Source organism: Phragmites australis, chromosome 5 (genome assembly GCF_958298935.1).
Source record: "Phragmites australis chromosome 5, lpPhrAust1.1, whole genome shotgun sequence".
Classification (NCBI taxonomy): Eukaryota; Viridiplantae; Streptophyta; class Magnoliopsida; order Poales; family Poaceae; genus Phragmites; species Phragmites australis.
The window spans coordinates 3,016,416-3,039,529 of NC_084925.1; the positions used below are offsets into that span (position 1 = coordinate 3,016,416).

Sequence of the window (23,114 nt, forward strand, 5' to 3'; positions counted from 1 at the left end):
CTTCGCGGCTTGCCTCGAATAGTTGCTGCACAGCGGCAGGCACGGCCCTCCGCCCCCGCAGCTGATCTAAGATCATTTCCAATCATATTCTTTTCATTTCGTTCTTTTTCTAATTTTCTTTTTCGTTTCTATTCACTTTATTTTTTTCTCATCTCCAACAGCTTCCTTTCGAGGGGAATCGCGAAGGGAGAGGAGAGAGAATCACATCCTGAAGAGAATGACCCTAATAATTCCGTCGTGACGGAAACTGTGAAGGGAAACCGTTGGAACGCTGAAAGGAACAAAAATTCCTTCACGACGGGAATATCACCCCTGAAGGAAAGCTGTTGGGGCTAGTCTAAGGGTGGCAACAGATCTGATGAAAACTAGATAGAGCAAGAACGTATCTGACTCGAAATCTGAAATAGCAAACCTGACTTGGCCCCAAACTACTTAACATGTACAAAATCAATCTTGGCCCCGGCCCTAACAGGACCAAATAGGGAACCCGGGAGGAGCAACCTAGATCTAGATCTTTCCTCGGAGCCGGCTCGTCTTCCCCACGCGACGACACAACTCCTGGCCCATCGCCCTCCCTCATCGCGCCTCCTGCATTGGCGCCCTCCCTCGCCACGTCCTCCCGTGTCGTCGGCACGTCGCCCTCCCTCGTCACACCTCATGCACCGGCACCTTCCCTTGCTGCGCCTCCCACACCCCGTTGTGGTGGCCACCATGAGTGACAGTCATCGGATTTGGGTCAGCAGAATGGATCGGTGGCGGTGGCAGAGTTGGAGGAGGGGGAGGAGAGGAAGAGATGAAGGAGACGAGTTGGACGGCGGCGCATGGGGGACGCAGACCGACGGTCTAAAGTCTAGGCTTGTGGGATACTAGGGTGGATGGGTCAGTAGGTGTGGCACTGTGGCGGTCAGTGAGAGGCCTGTGGGTCGTGGGGTGGCATCGGGTTTCAGAAAGCACCCACAGGTGCAAAATAAGATCCAGACTCAAACTCAACTCTAGTCAGGTCCCAACCCAATGGCCCCATAGGACAGTTTTTACACCCGAATAACCCTAGTTGGGTCTGAAACCCGCGGGACTCAACCCGACCTCGTTCACTGTCACCCCTATATTGATCACACATTCACACCCGTGACCTAGATTTTTTTTACCTTGCATATCCACTCGAGAAATCCCATCTACATTGGAGAAACAAAAAAATGTAACTTAGAGCAAGGTTCGCAAATTCATTTGACAAGCAAAAATCAGAGGCCAGCGAATTCCCGATTTTCATGAATATCAGAAAATGCAGTCAAAATTTGTTGAGAGTTCGGCCAAATTTAACTGGTCAAATTGGTTTGACCGAGGCTAAATCCGGTCAAATCGACCATTTGGTAAACGACAGTAACTAATCTTGCATGGTGTGGTTTTTCTGGAAGTAGTTTTGAGTTCCAGAAAGTCAGCATCATAGTTCCGAAGTAATTTTGTGTTTCCCCCCCTTGAAATTGATGTTCAAATTTTGGCGGAAGAAGTTTTCTTCCATGCGATAAACGTGCAAAATCATTTTGATTATACATGAGGTGTGAAATATGTCACTCATGCTGATACTTTTGGTCAGCACATGATTAAAATTGTGTTTGGGGAAGGTTAAAAACGGGTAACAATAACTGGTATAACTGGGCAGTATTTTCAAACATAAAGTGAAGTCAATTTCAATGGTAATTTCTTTGGAGTGGGATTTAAGCATGGTGTTGTGAGCCCTATTCTTAAATTCTTGTTCTACATTTAGTTTGTGTTCTATTATTTTCTAAAGAAAATATTTGCCCAGTCTCTTTTTAATTTTGCATAACCCTGATGGTTGCATAGTAGCTTCTGCCTCTACACACGAAAACCCTGCTACTCTGAAATGTGTTTGTAACATTGGAATTACCCGTACATATAATTACTATATAAAGAGATCTTGAGCAGAGCTCATGTTTTTGTCGGGCAGATTATTATTCTAGCAAGAGTTCACATATTCTTTTGTTACTGAAGAGAGTCTACATATTGTTGATCTATAGTATGTAATTGGGTTTTCCAGCATTACATCACTGATTATACCTCTCCGTACCTTTGGTGGCTGCTTCACGCTGTCCTATGAAATGTTGTAAATCAAAGACAAGTTTGATTGTTGGGAGTAAATGTGAATCATATAGCCTCTTAGTCAATTGGGCCTTTTGCATTTTACTCTTTCTTTTCTTAAATTCCGTACCAGCACCATCAGTGTGATCTGCTGCATAATTAGGTAGTGGCATGGTGTCCTTTTTTTATTTGTTCATCCCACTGGTAGCACCAGATCGTTTGTTTTCCATAGCAATTTTTAGTATTACATTTCTAATCATAATTATTATCAGTTTGAATTTTTAGTCTGTTTGAAGATTGGCGTATATGAATTCTTGCTTGGCCTGTAACTCCTTTTCAACATCCTTAACAGGTGAGGTTGCAGCTAGAGTCTCCTCTTGCAGAGAAGCCATGGCTTGCGTAGGAGAAGCCAACCTGACAAGAGAGAACCAGAGCCTGATGTAGCTGGTGGAGTACCACCTGTTGACCTCTCAACAGGTCTGGACGAGTCTTACGCGGACATGGTGCAGGGATGCGACACAATTCCTTATCGCCGCTGGGCAAGATCAGTGCGCGATGACAAGGAAGGCGAGTACGATACTGGAGTACCTATCAGCCCGACTGACAAGTTGGAGGTGTTGAACTCTTCTGATGAGTACATGAATGGGAGGGATATTTCTGTTGTTGTATGTGCTCCTAAATGACCATTTTCGATGGCCAGTTTTGTTAGTTTTAGACTGATTATTAGTAATATATACCACTTCTGTTTACACTTAATATGCTCAACTTCTGTTTTTAAGACGGAGATGTTAGAAACTGCAACACAATACATCCGGTGCTGGCAACCAAAACCAAACCGTCCAATCCAGAATATAACTAAGTTCCATATTCTCTGTATTATTATTACGAGAACCTATAAGTAAATATATAGCATTGATCATTACTTAGCATATACAAGTTATTCATGTCACCTGTTGGTTCATCTACGTAGCTTGTTGCCTTGTTGGTAAGTACCATGACAAATCGAACGAGAAGCAATGCAAGCGTTTATCCAGCATAAGCATCGATCAGCCGTGGATCTGATGAGCCGAAGGGAAGTTACCTGCACCACCATGGCCTGTGAACCCTTGTCCTTCCTCGCCAAACCTGCCACCGTTGTTCCTTATGTCCATTTGACGAATCTCTGTATCGGATACAATGATTCAATAGCAGGCACGGACTTGTTTATATTGTAGTTATAACAGCTCTAGATTGCGATTAACATGATGCCCCTATCACTGATTTTTTTTTTTTTTTTGCCCGTAGCAACACACGGGCATTTAACTAGTCATTTCAAATGTCTGTGATTTATTTCATATTCTTTTCGTTCCTGTTTGATTGGGAAACAAAGGAAAATAATAGTTCAACCGTCCACCCCGAGTCTAGATTTCTTTTTCTTTTTTGTTCTCCATCCACGAGTTTTTGTTGAGCTTGAAATTTTATGTAATGTTTCTCCATCTTGTTCTCTGTCAACGTGATTTATTTTAGAGTTTTTAGTCGTGATTTGATTCAGAAACAAATTGAAATATGAGGTCCAGGTGTGGCTGGTGTTTGAAATACTGTCCACCCCGAATCCAGATTTCTCTTTTTTTCGTTCTCTCCCGATAATTTGTGTTTGACTCCGAAACTTTTTGGATCATCCATATCTACAAAATATTTCAGGTTTTTCGTCACGATTTAATTACGAAATGAAGCTAAATATCAAGTCGGGGGTGGTCACCATTTGAAACCCCCACCACCCAACCCTTCTTCTGTGAGAGACCTACGCGGACAGGAATATAATCGCTTCAACGTCAGAGGCAAACAGTAAAATGAGTCTTATCGGAATACTGTGCACAACTACTGGTCACCAAAATAATGCACAGATTTACTGTTCAGTCATCTACTGTAGCTCCAAATCTGTTCTATTGTTTCTCAAACACACGACTAAGATGGAACAAAGTCAGAGGGACTGTAGCTATCTGACTTTGCTCCATAGACATTAGAGGATCCCATTCCACGCGGACGCCCTTCCTCCTCTCTCTGGGGCCCCACGGTGGTTTCCCTGACATCACGGCACAGCACGCACGCGAGCAGATTGGTTGGGCATTAGCGCTGTCCATGGATCACGTACGGCGGAGCAGCTCGTCGCCGGCCGGCTGTTCCATCTCCTGCTCGCAGCAGCGGCGGCGTAAGACTAAGAATTGCCACTGGTTTTCGACGGGCCTGGGATTTCCAAATTGCAATGCTAGCCGGGGACGATTTCGTGGACCGGTCCTGGTAACATCAACATGAATGCTACCCCATCTGTGCCCCCAGAAAACTGCACCGTGAAAGCTGTGTCTGCTGCCTTTGCGGAGCTTTTAGATTGTTGTCAGGTAAATGCTGTTCAAGATGAGTTGGATTTGGAGTTTGCAGAGCACATATGGCATTCGAAACAACAAATGGCCCCTATGCCATGCATCTACCACGGGTGGTCCGGGAGCTACAAAGGCCAAGAATGTCTCGATGATTGATTGCAGAGGAGCAATGCAAGGAGGAGCTCGGGAAAGCCGACCGATGGGTGGCCAAATCTGTGGACTTGAGGGACAGATGGTCCTTGGCCAAACTCTCTTCCATGTTCAGAGCCACTTGTGGCTTGTGGGTGCCTAGTACTGCATTGTTTACTGTTAATAGCGACCAATTTCAGAGCTGAGACACAGGTAGATTTTCGTATTAGGAATTGAATTGGAATATTGGATATGTATGTATTGTCCATATATATTTACTCGGGACTCGATAGCGCATAGCTGCTGCGGGTCCAAAGGAAGGAGCATGCGATCTGTGTATCATATGTTTGTGACATACTGCCCGTACATCGCCACGGTGCCCATCTGAATCTGAAACTTGCTGCGTTATTGTACCTGTACGCACAACCAAATGAGATTCTCAACTGTCCTAACTGTGCTCCAAGTAGCGAATGTCTCGTCTGATCACATGACACGGCGAAACAACACCAATTTATACGGCCGGAAAGCAACAAATGAAATACTAGTCATTAGTCAGGGATGATCTTCACATGGTCGGCATTTAGGGCTTCGTCTGTACTGAAATAAGCATTTGAAAATGAGGTGTTTTGGTCAAAGAGAATCAAATAACCCAAGTTTTTTTTTGCCGGAAAATTAAAGAAACTGATGCAGATCTCAGGGTGACATGTTCACACAGCTCGGCCATACGCTTCATCCATGGCTCGCCCTTCTGCTCCACTGCACTCCTGAACACCTTCCATGTCAAGGACGGCGTCCAGACGACGCCGGGGGCCAACGCCAAGCCGAGGCAAACGTGGAGTTCGACGCCAGCAAGAGGCCCGTGCCGGTGCCCAGATTCAACCCCTGGCACAATTAGTTACCGGGTCCGTCTGATCTGAATGAAGGCGATGACCGGAGTCTGGGAGCTGCTTCTTCTTCCATCTCTTGTCCAGTGGACACTCGGTCTAACCTGTTTGTTTGTTGTGCGGTACAAGTGGATCGGGATCCCCTGACGTTAGTGACGTCGTTATCCCTTGACGTCAGTGATGTCGTTACTAACGTATGAGTTTGGTCCCATATGTCAGTGATAGGGATGTGAAGTGAGGAGATTCCAATAAGATAGAAGTTGGTAGATGATGCTTGCATCGACGGAACATCTGGAGGACGAAAGAAGATGGTGAACTAGCAATGGAACAGCTAATTTGAATATTAGTAGTGTAATTGGCTCAATGACGAATCGAGAAACCGTGGCTCAATGACGAATCACGTGTGCCATGGTTCTAAACGTATAACAGTATTTTTGTAGTATATTTACCAGTTCACCTCCCATTACTTTAGATCAAATCTTCCTTTCCATCTTACACAACAAGATGTACTGTCCCAAAATACACAAATACAAGCTACCCATTACTTGAATTTATACAGCCATATATCTCTTAGCAGTTCTGCTGTATTGGTGAATAGTCTTTTCCCATACTCTGTTTCGTGCAATTATATGATCTGCTTTAGGTTTCTCTGCATTGCACACAACAGTATAAATGGTGCCCAAATGCAAGCAACCCAATTTCTTATATAGTGAGTATATCTTTAATTTGATTTACCTTGGTGATCACCTATGAGCCAAACTGATGTTTTATTTCTCTGTGCTACCTGTTCATGTGCATCTCATGCTTGAGGTTTACTTGCTTTTACATTAAAGTAATCACTACAAATACAATGGGAGATTTTTACTGCAATGGTTGATAATTTTCATATTGTTTTTCTAACACTTTCAAGTATCTTGCAGGTTGGCTAAAAAGAGTATCATAATTGGGCACCCTGGAAGCCACAAGCTGGCGGCTCATATTATCATGTTTGCATGCATGGATCCATTTGATTACAGAACCAGAGACATGGAACTGCTGGATATGTTCTTAACATCAACTTTGTTTTTAATTCCCATGCTCAACACTAAGCATTCGACTTTGAAGTCGGGAAAGTCAGATAAATTTAGCCTCGGTTGAGATCTCTTTATAGCCTGAAGTTGGCTTACTTAATTACTTTGAGATGCCCCTTAGTTAGTTCTCCTTTTGATTATGCCATGAAAAGATTAATAGAATTAATCTTATGATGGTATGACGGAACAAAGTAGTTATTTTCTTTCGACATTTATTTGCTTCTTTAAATTCTGATTTGCTTAAATTAAAAATCAATGTTGATCAGCAACTTTGGTCCCACTAACATAGATGATGGAACCTTTTCTTTTCTTTTGACGAAGCTATATCAAATTTCATGTCGCTATATTTCGTATCTTGTTTGTATATAACGATGTAATATATTAAACATACACTTTAATGTCTACTACTACTGGCACTATGCAATCTCGACATTTTGCAAGTCAATAAACAGCTCATGACTGTGTCTGGTCTAAATTTCGACATAAGTGATCCAAATAAGCATTGTCAAGAGTTTGTTCTTGGCTTTTATTTATAGTTACAGCATAGCATATTTTAATAGAAAATTGACGATATTGGACACTAAATGGCATCTTGTTTTTTTTAAGACAAAACTATCATGGGTATATAAACAATTTGCCCAACATTTTTGCTAGTTATAATAATTGCTTCAATCACTAGGTCAGCAAGATTTTTAGCCGTGTTCCATTGCACAACCCTTTTGTTTGGCTAAGGTTACGTAACAACATGATAGGAACACCTTTTTTAATACAAGACGATGTTGAGGGAAATTGTTAAACTTAAGTGAGTTAAAAAAACTCGATAGGATATAGCATATTTGCATCCCCAACTGTATATGTTGATTTAGAAATTGTCGCAGCTTAGGTATTCTTTTTCCTCACCTAGAACAAGGTGCAAAATATATGAATTTACTTCATCAGCAGTCTCATTTGTGGGTGTTAATATAGCTCGTTTATATAAATATGATGCATCAAAAAATTTAGCCTAAAAAAATCTGGATAAACAGAAGCAACAATACAAGCAATTTTATCACCATCTGTATGAAGCAAAAAATCATAAGATATCTCTATCCATGTTGGTTCAGTCTCATTATCATGTTTTTCGGTAGGCAACTTTGGTTCACAAATATCAAGCTGCTAAATTCAGCAATTTTAGATTGCACAATAGGATCAAAATCAGATGAGAAGAGTCTCATATTGGTTGTTAATTTTAAGACGTTCACCTGATGCCACAATAGAGAATTAGTAATTGAAACATTCATTACCTCAGACCTAGTACCATCTTCTATAACAGGAAGAATTTGTCTTAGATCATCACCAAGCACAATTACTTTGCCACCAAACACAAGATCTTTTGCCTCGGGATCCTACCCTCCAATGATATCGTGTAGAGTTCTATCTAGTGTTTCAATATATTTCATGTGGGTTGTAATAGCCTCATCCCAAATAACCAACGATGTCTTAACAATCAGCTCAGCTAGCATGGTGCCCCTCTTAATATCACAAATAGTACTATCATCAATATTAATGGGTATCTTAAACCGAGAATGAGCAGTTCTTCCACCGAGCAAAAGCAAAGCTGCTACACCAGAAGACGCCACAGTGAGGACAATTTTTCCTTTCGCTCTTAAAAATGACACTATTGCATTCAAAGAAAAGTTTTCCTAGTACCACCAAATCCCGAAACAAAGAAAAACCCAGGAGTTTCATCTGAGGCACAACTAACTATTTGTCGAAAAGCTTCCATCTATTCTGTGTTCAAACGACTACACAAGAATGCAGATTTCGTCTCTAATTCAGGTAGGTTGTAATACATCTCATCGTCTATAAGTCTATTTTTGAAAAACGGTGAAGCTTTTTCGTTCTTGCTAGGCAAATTATAGTATTTTATATTGGTCCCATGTTTATTAAGTAAAATAGAGATCTCATCAAGTACCATGTCCTTTAGGTCAGGCAAAGGAAGGACAAAATTTGGTTTTCGCAAAGTTTGTTTCGGTCGGTGCTGAATTTCATCTCCCAAATGAAACTAAACTTTCTCAAAAAGCAGAAATTCATCCTTGACATCACAAAACAACAACATAGTAACAAAAAGTTTTCTACGCTGAGGTGATGAAGCCCACATAACGGCTTCGTTAAAAACATTGAGCCACACAGTATCATCTCCTAAAAGACCTCGGACTGCACATGTTTCTTTGAACATACTATAGACTATTTCCTCATAAGTTCTAACGTCTTCGTAGCTCTTTGCACATTTCACAATCATTAATAACATTCTTAAAAAGTATCATTCTCCCACGCTATGGTGCATAAAATATAGGTGGCCTATCTTAAAACCATGGTGCCTTTCGTTCCATACTCTATCTGTTTCATCCCATGTAAACAAGGTAGGGTACTCACAATAAGTTAAGTTATTTCCTTGTGGGTATTTTTGGTTAGCTAAAAACCACTCGGTTAGCATAATTCGTTTCACGCGCTCGTTCACTATGACTGCAGACAAATTATATGTATCTCTGTAAGTAACCCAATTCTCGTTTAGGTAAGTGAACAGGCAATCGTTCTACATGCGGAACATGGACATGTATATCATAGTCAAATACTCCCTAACACGCGTCTTGCTCACAAATGTATCGACAATCTAGATATTCTTTTACCTCATTAATAGTCCTAGTTGTAGCATACATCATGTATCTTCACCCTTCCGTATTCGCTCAAGGTCGATTTTTGCACAGTCAGGACCCTTTGTCACATATTTGAAAAAATATTTTAAAACATGCGTCCTATTACATTATTCAACATTAATGTGAGCCTGGAATTTTTTAAGAAGAGTCATGTTATAAGGTACTACCCATCGGTTATCTAAATCGATGTTTCCTTTCTTAACATATTTTCCACTTTGATGACGTTTATACACAATGAAGCCTTGGTCATCGATTCTAGTTTCATCAGAGAATGGTTTCAGATAGCCTTTAGAGCAAACATCATTTTTCATGCAAGAATAATTTGGGTTATCTGCGCCACAAGGGCAATATATCATATGCTCTGCAACAAGAGCATAGCCAAGAGGGTCAACCTCTGGATCTAGGATCTCAGCACTGATGAAGGAATCTATGAGCTCAGTCGTAGGAGTAGATACTACGAGACGGAGCCATAGGAGCATATGCGGATGAGGCAAGCCACGCTTTTGGAACTCAACAGTGTGAAGCACTGGTAAACGGAAACAGGTTAAAAAAAAGGTAAGACAAAGAAAACAAGAGGAACCTAGTTAAGAATGATAGAAGGAAGGGAAACAGACAGGTGAGGACAAAGGGTAGAAACACAGCGAACGAAAAGACCACACACCTACATTAATAGGCCCAAAGGGCGTACCACCCTTGATATTTCCTAGCATCTCCTCTAATTTCATGTGATGCACCCTAACAATAATATCGGCCCTATCGGTGTGGTTTTGACCACGTTCGAATCTAAGAGATTCAGTAATTTCAGACCACTTTGGATTACACGTGAAAGTTAAAAATATATCTGTAAGACCATAGACTCTAGTTATCGCAACCACATCATGAAAATTCTGAATTGTGTACCGTCTACCCCCCAGTATGGCTTGCAGGAAGGTATGTACACTTACCTACAATATCACCATCTATACAACCACTTGCCACAACATCGGCTATTCCTTGGAATTTTTCGACTTTAAGCTTAGCCTGATTGTCAATAATCCACTGCAACCTATTATCATCAATGCAAGCTCGGGCATCAACCTTAGCCTGTGAAGATAATCTACCATAACACATATAGGGACTTGGCTGGTTTCTTCTATAGTAAAAGCAGTAACGATAGTAATCTTGCATTGTTATTTTATTCCGAGCATTTGGCCTTGTCAGATCAGCGGCATCATAAAGGACACCTACTTGGAAACCACATTCACCGTAGGGGAACAAAAGTGGACATTGTAAGGCCATAAGAGCAAGATGAAGTGTTGATATCTGGCGAAGGTTACCATCAAAACAATGGACCACTATATCACACTTAAAAGTATCAAGTGAGAAATCGCCAACCACTAATAGAGCGAGCTCATCACACGTCGGGAGGTTATATTGGACGGGGTCATCATCACGAGCACCAATAATTTTGATGCCCAAATTTTCACCAACATACTCTTTTAACCGATCCCTTACCATTCTAAATTTTTTGACTAAAGGATTATACTCATCCAACATCTATAACAAACCTTTGATAATCTCTTTATCTAATTCACCTTCTAGCCTTTAAGATGGATCTAAAACATGGATTCTATTCACCACCTCATTTTTAGTATAGTAAATATAAAGCTCAACAAATCGTGGGGCCTCACCATCTGCCGGAAGTAAAGATCCAATACGATGATGAATTTGTCCATTAATACGGAACACATATGGACCTCGACCTTTGTTTATAGCATTATCTATTCTAGCACCCATGGAGGTAAAAGCAAATGAACAATTGTATTGACGAATCTATCTTAAGAATTTTTTACATCGAGAATGATCATCGAATTTTAAGAGGTCTCGAAGAAAGGGCGATAGTTCTTTAAATGGTGGAATCCGAACTTACCCACTCTTAAAACATAGGTTATAAATCGGGCCTTGTCCCCTAGCAGTAGAGGATCCCTGGACAGTTTCTGGATACCAGAAGAATGCATGGCAATGTTGACACTGAAAATCAGGAGAGCCAAAATACAATCTCTCACGACAAGACTCTGTGCAACGGAAATGGCAAGGAATCAAACAGAGTAAGACACAGTCACACATGACGAGACAAAAAAAGTCTGAGGTCAATCCTATATATGTACCTATACCTTTTAAGTAATCTATATATTCCTGTGTGAACCACGCATATAGATTAGTCACAACACAACCCTCGGTCAAATCTATGAGGAAAACAAGGGAATCCATCACATTAAGCCCCCCTACCAGGTAATCGCACCAACCATAATGACAGAAAATCTACAACAGGACTACCTGGTAATTTCAATCGACGGTGATCATCCAACCTTCGACGCTTATGACGATTTTCCGTTGTCACATCAGAAGTGAAAGACGAGTAGACAATGTCTCCTATTCGTACCCCGCCCCAGCCCAATGAAAAGACACATAAATAGAAGTTCATGCAGAAAAAAAAGGAGACACAAAACATAGGTAGCAAAATATGAGGCATGACACATACTTGACCTCCTACGTAAAACTCGAGCATCGTGGGAACCACTATCAACTTAAAAACACAAAAAAACACCAAACAAACAATGATAAAACAGGTGGACAAGCAAACAACATATTCACAGCACGCAAAGTAACTTAAGAATGAGCAACCTGTAACAATAATTAGAAATTTGTTACATAATATCACAAATTTAATATATTTTATAAATATATTCTAATAAAAAATAGTGATTAAAACTATATATTAAAAACTATATCTTACCTAAAACGACACGCATAATATATATTTATAACACAGGGAGTAGATAAATTAGCAAGAAATCATCGAAGCCCAAACGCTGCCTCTATCAATTGGATTGACTCGATTTAATCACGGTCCAAACCACCACTATCCCAAATTTTTTAAAACCCTAAACGAGAGTAGATTCACGTGTCACCGACAGACCTCACCCGTGAGCTACCTCAGATAAACCGGTTCCCCCTGGACCACCCCATGTGACTAGTCTGTGTAGTCTCGGTCGCTTGCGATTGCGTTTGACGCCGCGTCGAACCCGACCCACCCAACCACGCGTCCGGTTCGAGTCCGCCCCACACGGCTGCGCCGCGCCCGGACCGGCCGACACGCCCACGTGGTCAACGGTTTGAACCCCCCCCCCCCCCGGCTTCGTCGTCTTCCATTTCGGAGGTCAAATACTTGCAGCCAGTTCCCCCACCAAGAGGCCACAGCCCAAGCCGCCATTCTCACCCTCGCGAAAGCTCGCCGCTGCTGCGTCCCGACGCCCCGTGGCGGCACGACACTTGAGGCTCGAGGGGGGAGGCTTCGTCGAGCCTTCGGGAGCGGCTGGGGAGCCAGGGAGGGGAGTTGGAGCCGGCTCTTGGTGCGGTTTCTACTGCGGGTGCGCGGCGATAAGGCGCGTTGTGTTCTTGCTCGCGTTGCTGGGGCTGTCTCTGTCGCGTCGCGTCGCGTCGGCTGGATTGGATTGGGGCCGGCCTCCCGGTGGCGGCGGCGGTTCAGGTGAGCTTGCTTGTTTTTTTTTTTCTGAATATATTCAGAGGAATGGCAGGCAGGCGGGGTCCATGGGCTCGCAGCTGCATGTTCCTCAAGAACTTGCACGAGGCAAAGGGGGGGGGGGGGGGGCGGAGCCCAGGTTGGCCGACACCTGGCTCCGCCCCTGATTAGGGGTGTTGTATCCTTGTAGGTACTTCCTATGTTGATTGATCGAGGGTTTCTGAATTGTTTGTGAGATGAAGGTTTGCGCTGAAGGACTAGCGTTCTTGATTGCGCTCTTACGGCGGTTTTCTTATGGTAGTTTTTACAAATTGGTAATATGTGTTGAAAAATGTGGAAAGGTGTTAACTATGCTGACGGTGATTGTTGGACTTTTAGGAGATTAAGTGTAATCATGCACTAAAACTATTGGTTGCAGTATAGTTTAGGTCTAATCATGGACTAAATTTAGTGCTGCTGGAGTTAGTTAGATCATTAATATCAGTTTTCGTTGACAAAGCACATCAAAGTTTATCCCTTTCTTAGTTGGGTGTGTTGGGAAGGCAATTATTGATGTGGTGATGCATGTCCAATAATGGCGTCCCTCTGGATAAATTAGTTGATTTGTATTCGGTTCTCAGCCTAAGTTGGTTGATTTCACCTGCCCACATGTACAAATTAATTGTGGTTCAACGATTAAAACTCCATGCTTGCGGTGAGCTCGAACATACATAAGCTTGAAGTGCATCAGCATTGCTGGCCCTGTTGAACTTTGAACTCTAAGCAAACAAAAGCCTAGTGTACCTTCTGATTCGAATGTCAATCAATGAACCCAGAGAACTGCACCATCTTGTAGAAGTATGATCAGCCTGGCATCATGATAGGCCTAAGCCCTAAGGCCCCGTTTTGAACATGGGGATTTTCCTAGTTTTTGGGAATCAAACTATTTCATATGAGATCCATGTGAAATTCCTGTGTGCTGAACAGGGCCTAAGACTCCCAACAAGTTGAAACTTGTGGCGTTGCGTACACTGGCAATGTGAGAATATTCCCTATGTGATATTTTATAGGGTTAGATTTGCTTTGAAGAGAGAGTTGAAAATATTGTGCTGCATTCCAAATCCAGCCCAACAGGGCCATCATTTTTAGGGCTGCTCCCTGCCGCATCATAAGATGTCGACCTAGTTAAAAGCCTTGTAAGATCACAGGAAGTTCTTGTTGACACTATCAACATCACTTGTGAAAGCCCTGAGCTTGTGGGAGTTTTGCAAGCAGCCTGTGTGCTTGCTTTTTCTTTTGCAGTTTGTTATAGAATTTGTCACAATATCGGCCAGCAATGCTACTTTTGTGTTTCAAGCATTCTCGATACTCATATAGGTTGCAACATTCAATGGAGAATCTTGACCAAAATTGTTAACCATAAATAGTACGTTTGAAAATCAAAATGATATGTATCCAATATAGCTTTCTTTGCAGGTAACCATAACTGGCATTCTCTCTTTTCAGGACATGATAGCAGTCAATGGAGATCGATAAAATGCTCGTGTTGATATCATAAGTGCGAGCTGAATTGTTGAGCTGATAGCACTGAGGCGGATATAATAGTTTGAGAATCTCAGTAATGAGTTGCTTTTCTATCTTTTGCAAGAAAAGAAGGGCAACACGGCAAGAAAGTTCTCATCGTAATGAAGGTAAAGATCTCATACATGGGGCATATATCACTGTTTACATAACATGTTACACCGTTTTCTACCTTGATATGTTCCTTATTGTGACATTTAACCCTATTTGTGTAGACCTCCCTGGTTGTACGAATATAAAAAGATACACTTATAATGAGATAGTAAGGTCAACAGAAAATTTTAACCCATCGAACAAGATTGGTCAGGGTGGTTTTGGTTCTGTGTACAAGGTAATATTCATAACCTTCAACAAAGATGACTCTGAAATTGTGATTAATGTAGACGTGTTTGACATTGGACAACTTAATGGTGTAGGGACGGCTCAAGGATGGAACAATTGTTGCTGTCAAGGTCCTCTCGTCAGAGTCAAGGCAAGGAGTAAAGGAGTTTCTGAACGAACTCATGGCAATTTCCGACATTTCACATGATAATCTTGTGAAACTTTATGGGTACTGTGTGGAAGGAGACCAAAGAATCCTTGTTTACAATTATCTTGAAAATAATAGCCTTTCACAAACACTTCTAGGTATGTCGTGGTTACTTGAATGCTTTCTACCCATTTTCATGGGGTCCGCGGGAACCCACAGAGAAATTAATTGTGTTGTTTTTTTTTTGTATATATCATATAGTTTAGTATAATATTGGTAACTATTCTTATATATTTGAACTAAATCATACATATACATTATAATTTATATTTTCTAGTATATACTACTTCCGTTCTCAAATAGATATCGTCCTAGAATGCGTGCAGTCAAACTTTAGAAACTTTGACCACTAATATATACAAAACTATTAGGATTTAGCATATGAAAATGATAGTAATGAATTTTTCATGAAAAATACTTTAATATCATCTAATTTTTATCAACTTTTATTAAGAGGTAGTTGTCAAAAGTAATAGATAAATGTTTTTTGTTGGAGATCGTGTTGATATCCTAAACGACAAGTAAAAGAGAGCGGATATAGTATCATAAAAAAGGCATACCAAATGAGTACAGCTAAAATTAATAAGTTAACTATGACAACTACAGATATATGTTCTAACGTTCCTTAACTTTTCATTTTTCAGGTTCTGGTCACAGCAATATCCAGTTCAATTGGACAACTCGAGTAAAAATTTGCCTTGGCATTGCACGGGGACTAGCATACCTCCATCATGGTGTCAGTCCCCACATTGTTCACCGAGACATTAAAGCAAGCAATATACTTCTTGATACGGATCTTACCCCAAAAATCTCTGATTTCGGTTTAGCAAAGCTTCTACCACCAAACGCAACACATGTTAGCACAAGAGTTGCAGGAACACTGTAAGTGAAATGTGCTATATGAAACGAGTTGCCAGCTCCACTTTATATTTTTTCTGTTTCTTTTTTTTTCTTGAGTGCCTGCAGAAGCTAGTTTTTGTGCCATTCTTTCAACTTAGTTGGGTACATGGGTGTTCATGTTAAATTATAGCCTGAAAGTTCAGGGAAACAATGACAATTCTAATTATTCAGAAATGATATTAACAGCCTATGAATACCTTTTTAACTTTCCTTACTCGAGTTTTAATTGACAGAGGTTACTTGGCTCCTGAGTATGCCATTCGAGGACAAGTGACACGCAAATCAGATGTTTATAGTTTTGGCGTTCTGCTTCTAGAAATAGTTAGCGGGAGATCCAACACCAATACAAGATTATCGTATGAAGATCAAATACTTCTTGAAAAGGTTAGAGGAAATTCAAGATTACATTTGACATATCTTTCCGTTATTCCTTGCATAGTGGAAGTTGTTGCTTTTGCCATCATTAATTAATTACTTAATTTTTTAAGCTGAAGTTCTCTGCAAATGAGTATGATATGTGATGCATGATTTCGATGTGCATAAGAGTAGCCATTGTTTCCTGTAAGAGAACTCATATAGATATATGTAGTACATGCATTTCAGCATCTCAGGTTTAGTAGAGCATAAAAAAATGGTTACCATTGTCACACTCTTAATCTGCTGCTATACACCACACAGAAAGTTATTTGCTACCTTTTCCTGAAACTCATCGCATGAGTGTCAGGGGAGCAAATTTTCTAAACAATTGCTTTTGTTCTTTATTCCTACAGTTCCCAGAGATCACAAATGGGGTTCTCCTCTTGCAGACATGGATGTATTATGAGCAGGGAGGTTTGGAGAAAAGTATAGACAGCTCTTTGGGTGATGACTTGGATGTTGCAGAAGCCTGCAGATTCCTGAAAGTTGGCCTTTTGTGTACACAAGATGTCACAAGGCATCGACCCGACATGTCCAAGGTCGTCGGCATGCTTACAGGCGAAATGGATGTCAACTCGGAGAATATCAGTAAGCCCGCTATAATTAACGACTTCTGGGATCTTAAGGTCAGGAGCATGAAGAAAGGAAACAACATAGCTTCATCGTCCACGTTCCTATCCTCCATGGCACAGTCTTCTTTGCTCTCGCAAGAGACAACGCAAGCCTCCATGACATTCACTGCAATATCAGATCGTGAGTGACCTGAATTGGTTGCAAATATGAAATCATGTAGAGGAAGTAGCTTAGGCGAATACCTTTTCCAGAAATGTACCTGCTGGTTTGATTTTCATGTATAGATTTAATTACTTCATTTGTAGTCTGAACATCATTGTTGAGCCAAAGGAGTACATATGAGGAAATAACTTATGTATGTATAATATTGGATTGATGACATATTTTCATTGTACATTTACATCCTGCTTCTTAGAGGTGAAAATGGGATGGGTATTTTCTATCTGCCCGCCCGTCCGCTCGAAGACTTGCAAAACAAATGTGTGATGTAACAATAGTTATCTGATACTATTCGATAATATCTATGTCCGACTCCGAATCGACTGGTATCCGTTCAAAGTATCCGAATGTTAGGTACTATAAGAAAAATTATTATGATTTTACTTAAAAAGATGATAATATCAAGTTAGATTGTCACACATCCGTAGACAAATAATACTAAATATTCTTGTTTCACATTTCACCGATCGCTCCCTGTGTGTTCACTTTGATTGCACCCCTATAATATTTGATGTGTTTTGTGGGGATGCAAATGAAGTGAAATTCTTTTATTTATTTGACTAACTGAAAGCTCGTGGCACTATCCGCTCTGACTCTGACTCCACGAAAAAATATAGAATATGATATAGGATGAAGAAATAATTATCTAATGCTATCCATATCTAACTGACTCTAAGAAAAAAATATAGGATAGAATAGAGAATTATCCAATCTGATTATACCCCTACTGATGCTTGGGTTTGGTTGCAAATTATAAATCTGGTGACTGTTTGAGGTCATTGTCAGTATAAGCATGTACATAGCCTGGATGTAAGAATCCAGAATTCTAGATTTCAAGGCATATTGTTGGGGTGCTGCCTTGTAAATTGTACTAATAATGTGATCCAAAGCATATATTGTGATCAATTTCTGGCTCCTGCTTCCAGGACACTGTTACAGTTACTTTCAGCTTCAGTGAGCTTTGGATAACTGAGACACTGATGTGTCGTCTCACAGGCGTCCAACATCGTCGCAGGTGTTCAATTAACCAAGCAGCTGCCATGATGTTTCCATCCATCATCAGAATAATGCATGCAGGCTCTTTTCTTTGTGCAATGGGGGACCCAGGTGCACCCCAGCTCCTCCCAGTCGCTGAGGACTCTAACATGGCCACCGCAAATCATGGCAGGGTCCTGCTACCCTCAGCCCTCGCCCCTCACCGGTACTATACCTTCTTTTCTCCATTGCGGATGTGGTCGCAGTGGCAGCTCTGTCCCTGCTTTTTTTTCGAATAGGACTAGGAATTATATTAAACATGGAAAAATACATCCTCATATTACATAGAGGTTCTGAAGAGATAAAGAAATTACAAAGATAATATAATCAGGTCATTTTCTTCGCCTCTTGTAACCTTCGTCATCTATCATCTCTCCTGCAGTAGTTGATCGAAGTATAATGTCAAAATATTATACCAACTCTAACGAGAAACTCTAATCCTTGATAGCCGCAATAGCCAATGTCTCAATGTCAAGATGCATCTAAGACTTTGAATGAGCATCTGCAATGTCTTCTTCGAAAGAGATAAAATATCAAATCTAGCGCTACCTTCTACGGATTCACTAGATCCAGTAGCCAAAAACAAAATCTGTGGCTGATGGCAAAGAAGACATCGACCCGAAACAGCAACCAACACAAGGGGATGATGAAGTTCTCTAACCCTACCGCAAAGAAATGGAGAAAAGTTAACCTCCCAAATGATTCGCGAGAGTTGCCACCATCGATGACACTGTTATTGCTAGAGGAGAGGTGGAGGAATCCAATCTTACATGATCGTCACACCATCACAGCCACCATGAGAAATTATAGCAGTGTTTATATTAGTGAAAAATAAATCCTACTAGTAGATCTACAAGGAGGACATGACCACTCCTCACCGCCAGCAAGGTTGCCGTTGGTAGAGGACGAGAGGGGGCAAAGGCGGTGAGGCGGCTAACCAATTAATTTGAGGACCTAGGGTATACGAATTTGTTGTGTCTATGTCATTCAAAATCTTTTGCAAAAACACGTGGTCACTCAACTTTTGAGAAATTCCTTCTCACACTATGCACTGTGCTAGCTAGACGCAGCTCTTGCCGCATTGAGCATATGATAAGCCCATTGGAGAGATACATTCTTGAAAATGAAAGGATGAAGTGCGGGGCACTGGAAAACAATCAAAGAAGGAAATGAGTGCAAATGCGGACGCCTTTCACCAGATTTCTTGTTCAAAAAATCTAGCAGGAACTGAATTAACCTTGCTTGTGCGTTTGCCATTTGCAGCACAAATCTGAAATGCATGACAGTTTCATTTAAGAAACAAAAGGGAAAAGCAGCTTAATTATGAATATTGTGTTCTGTACCTCAGAACTCAAGAAGTAAACTGAGCATATGGAAACAAAGTACAAAACAAATCAAACATGACCGGATTCCTCAATGTATTCATTAATTTGAGATGAATGCATGTAAAAGATCAATATCATTGGGTCAATGTGATTTTGGTGATTAATGTCATCATAGTTAGTGGGATGAACATTGTTTGCTAGTACTATCCAAGGTTTAGTCTCATTGATGCTATGTGATGGGCTTAGGGTTCCAAACACCTCAAAGAGATAATCATCAGTGTCAAAGAAAGAGCTTCGTGAAGATATATGAACATATTGTTTAGACAAGTGATTATGGTGTTGAGAGCATCACTTGTATAGATAGATTTATTTTCTTTGGTTGTACTATGAAGAAGGATTTATATTTAGTAGCTTGGTCTAGTGTCTTTATATTAATTACCTAATAAGTGATGCATCCTAGGTTTGACTAGCTTTAATAGACCAGAATAAAGATATAAGACATCAAGAAAGACAAGTCACGTGGATCGAGACTTAAGAAAGTTTGAATTTGACAAATCCCCTTAAAAACCTAGTCATCGCATGATGCGATTAGCTGTACATTATGGTGACTATGGGTAGATGGTGCAGAAAGTTTTTCAGACTTCAAAGATGAAGTCAACGCATGATGCGGTAGCACCATATGATATGGCGGCCCATGGGACGGTGCACCGTATGTATGTTGCAAAAATGTTGCAGGACGAGGAGATCCAAGGTTAAGTCAATAGTGCAACATACTTCACGATGCAGTGGGTTCTAATAAGGCTCCAATAATCAAATTTAAGACAGTTGGAATGGGGATCACTTCATGATGTGGTGAGGTCATCGCATGTTATTGTAACTAGACATTTTATAGATTTTTTTTCCAACGGTTAGTTTGTGGGGTTGGCTCTATATATACCCTATTCATCGGCCATTTGAGGTTGCTAACTCCCACCACAAGGTATACACATATTGGAGAGGGATTAAGTCACCTTAGAGTTGAAATTGAAGATTAATATAATTAGCACAAGATTAAGTACTTTATTGCTAATTTAGGCTTAGTGTGCATATAGCTAGATGATTAGCCTAGAGTTGGATCAAGTGAGTGATCCACACTTGTTACTCATGGTGTTTGCCTATACCTAGATGGCTTAATGGTGATGAGTCTTACGAGACCCTCCAACCGAGTTTGCAGAGTGACCGCAAGCGTTGTGAGAGGGGGAAGTGGTATGTGCCGGAGCGGTAAAGTATTACCTTAGTGAAAACGACGATAAGCATCCGGATGTGCCTAGTGGGAGACCTGCCATTGTGTAGGGAGCTCTCTTATTTACATTGTGCACTTTATATTACACTGTTTTATTTTCCGTATTTACATTTCCTAGAATTGCATGTGTAGTTGCTACGATCGAACCTAAGGTGCAAAATTCTATCGCGAAAGAGTATAGCCACAATAGATAAAAGAACTTCTTTAGGTTTATCTTGTTCAATTATGCCGAATAGTTTTTAAAAATCATAATTCACTTCCCCCCCCCCCCCCACCCCCCTCCCCACCCACACACACCCCACCTCTTAGACCGTCACCTGTTCTTACCAGGAATTCAGGAAACATGGTTGTAATCAAGCATTTAGGAAGGAGATACATCTATCAAATCAAGCGGGTCGAGGGAGACCAATACTCTCAGATAAGAATCAGTCATGTGCTGAAAACCACATACTAAAATCAGAAGCTATTAACCTCACTGATTTTTCGGAGCAAGCCTAACTTGACAGGAGAACACGAAACTCATATCAGCCCTTTTCCGCACCTGTGCAAGAAAGAACAAACCAAATACGAAATAGTAACCTGAAATATGTATACACATGAAAATATAGACTAGACCAAATGACAAGAATTAATCGAACAAACACATACTTGCATGCTTGGCCCCTTGCACGCCACCCACAGTAGGCAACCACACCTTGGATTGGGCTACATGTGTGGCATACAGGGAGCCAGGCACACACAATAATCCTATTTGATCAAACCAATTATCTCTCATCATTCACACATAACAATGTAACTGTGCAAGTAAGACCAATAGAACAAAAAAGGACATATGTATATATGTTTCTCTTTCCATCTGGATCAGTAATGCTAGAAACAAAACTAGAGCTTGATGGGGCAAGCCGTAGCAGGAAGAAAGACAAGAGGGTTACTAGAGGGAGATAGCTAGGGTTAGAGAGAAGAGAAGAACAGTGCGAAGGTGTCAAGGATGGAGTAGGAGAAAGAGCAGAAGGTGGATTTATAAAGGAGAGGGCCGGGGCAAGCGCGCAGAAGGTGGATTTATAAAGGACATGGAGCACAAGACATTAGAGTACTTCCCAAGGGGATTAAAGGATGATGCAACTTTTGATGCCATGCATGCCATGCTACACCCAGGTGACTAGTCCTGCTGCACACTACTCGTCTTTGCATTTGCATGCCTTTGCAAGTTTTATATTGCCCCTAAAGTGCTGGCCTAATGGCTAGCCTAAAGCCGTCTCCCGGCAGCACCACCCAGAGCAGCCAATGGCATGCAAAAGCCTGCAGTCTCAATTCAAGCTTCCCTAGTTGGAGTACTTGCTATGGCACACGCACATCCCTCTCTCTCATCGTGTAGGATTTGGTAAGGAGAATACTATAGGGTACTGTGACTCTGCGAACTTCGGCTATGGAGATGGAGAGCAAGCTAAGCTATTGGGTTTGGTTGAAGCTGGTACTCTCACGGGTTCAGTGGTTGGAGATCAAAGAACTCATCTAGTCCAGCCCGGTTCGAGGATCACATGCTCTTGACAAAGAACTTGGGACGTCTTCCCCGTAGTCTCGTTCATATTTTTAAGCTGGAGACGTCTTTCTCCCAGGCAAAGTAATTTTTCCCATTAATGGATGTCTTTCTACGCTATGTGCTGTTGAACTGTTCTGAGATCCGTGCAGAGCAGGAGAGGGACAAAAAAAAATCTGCTCTGAGATTCGTGTAAAACAGGAGGGAGATAAAGATTCTTTGACAGGTTTCTGATCTGCGCCGCAATGTATGTATAGAGCAGAAGTCTTCCATTCCTACCACACGACAACAGTTCCTATTTCTATGTCGGCCAAGAAAAGCATACTCTTTCTTTTCCCAGAAGATAAGGACAATGTCGTCGTCTTTGTTGCCGTGATCATTCCACACCTTTTCCAATTCTTAGTACCCATCCACCATTCGATCAAAGGTGTGCGTGCACAACGATTCCTACTCCAATTGTGTAGTCTAAGTGACTACCGCCATGGCCATGCTTGAGCTTTTGTTGCTTTCTGTGAAGCTAGACCAGCGGCGACGGACAAGAATGAAATGCATGCATGCACTGTTTGGTTTGTTCTCCTCAGGCTCTAGAGCCTAGACTGCCGCAAAAAAAAAAAACTTTTTCTTAGAAAGAATATGTATTCGATCGAGCCAAGATCGATGTGGTAGAGTCTAGAGTCTAGGGTTGGGACTGTCATTGTTTGTCGAAGCAAACAATGAGCGCTGTCACCAAATAGTCCAAGTAAAGAGAACCACCTCTTTGTAGTGGGAAAAACGTGAGGTCATAACTTTACTTGTCAGTATTTAAATCTTTATATACATAATTTACACATTTGAGTATTTTCAACGATATTATATATAGACGTGCAATAGAAGGCGTGGTCGTATGTGTGGGAGTGTGATATGCATCACCTTGTAATAAAAAATAGTCCAAGTAAAAATTGAGAATAGACGGAGACTGAGAGGTGTATATTATTCAAACGGTAG

General features: G+C 41.1%; 1 protein-coding gene across 2 annotated transcripts; it reads left to right on the plus strand.

Annotated features, from left to right (window-relative positions):
• Positions 1-12,432: 12,432 nt before the first annotated feature.
• On the plus strand, positions 12,433-17,132 carry LOC133918417 (cold-responsive protein kinase 1-like). Of its 2 annotated transcripts, none has more exons than XM_062362288.1 (7): positions 12,433-12,759; positions 14,239-14,423; positions 14,529-14,644; positions 14,730-14,940; positions 15,487-15,724; positions 15,976-16,126; positions 16,513-17,132. In XM_062362288.1, exons 2-7 carry the CDS (start codon positions 14,354-14,356, stop codon positions 16,918-16,920), a joined length of 1,194 nt encoding a protein of 397 aa, XP_062218272.1. In that variant the 5' UTR covers positions 12,433-12,759; positions 14,239-14,353; the 3' UTR covers positions 16,921-17,132. The 2 variants fall into 2 exon arrangements, with proteins under 2 accessions (XP_062218272.1, XP_062218273.1); XM_062362289.1 differs by having other exon boundaries at positions 16,549-17,132.
• The last annotated feature ends 5,982 nt before the right edge of the window (positions 17,133-23,114 follow it).

Excerpts from the sequence above, each read along its gene's own strand:
- LOC133918417 (XM_062362288.1), top strand. The coding sequence starts at position 14,354 with ATGAGTTGCTTTTCTATCTTTTGCAAGAAAAGAAGGGCAACACGGCAA. Across the intron at positions 14,941-15,486 it reads CCTTTCACAAACACTTCTAG|GTTCTGGTCACAGCAATATC; the intron begins GTATGTCGTGGT and ends TTCATTTTTCAG. Across the intron at positions 16,127-16,512 it reads ATCAAATACTTCTTGAAAAG|TTCCCAGAGATCACAAATGG; the intron begins GTTAGAGGAAAT and ends TTATTCCTACAG.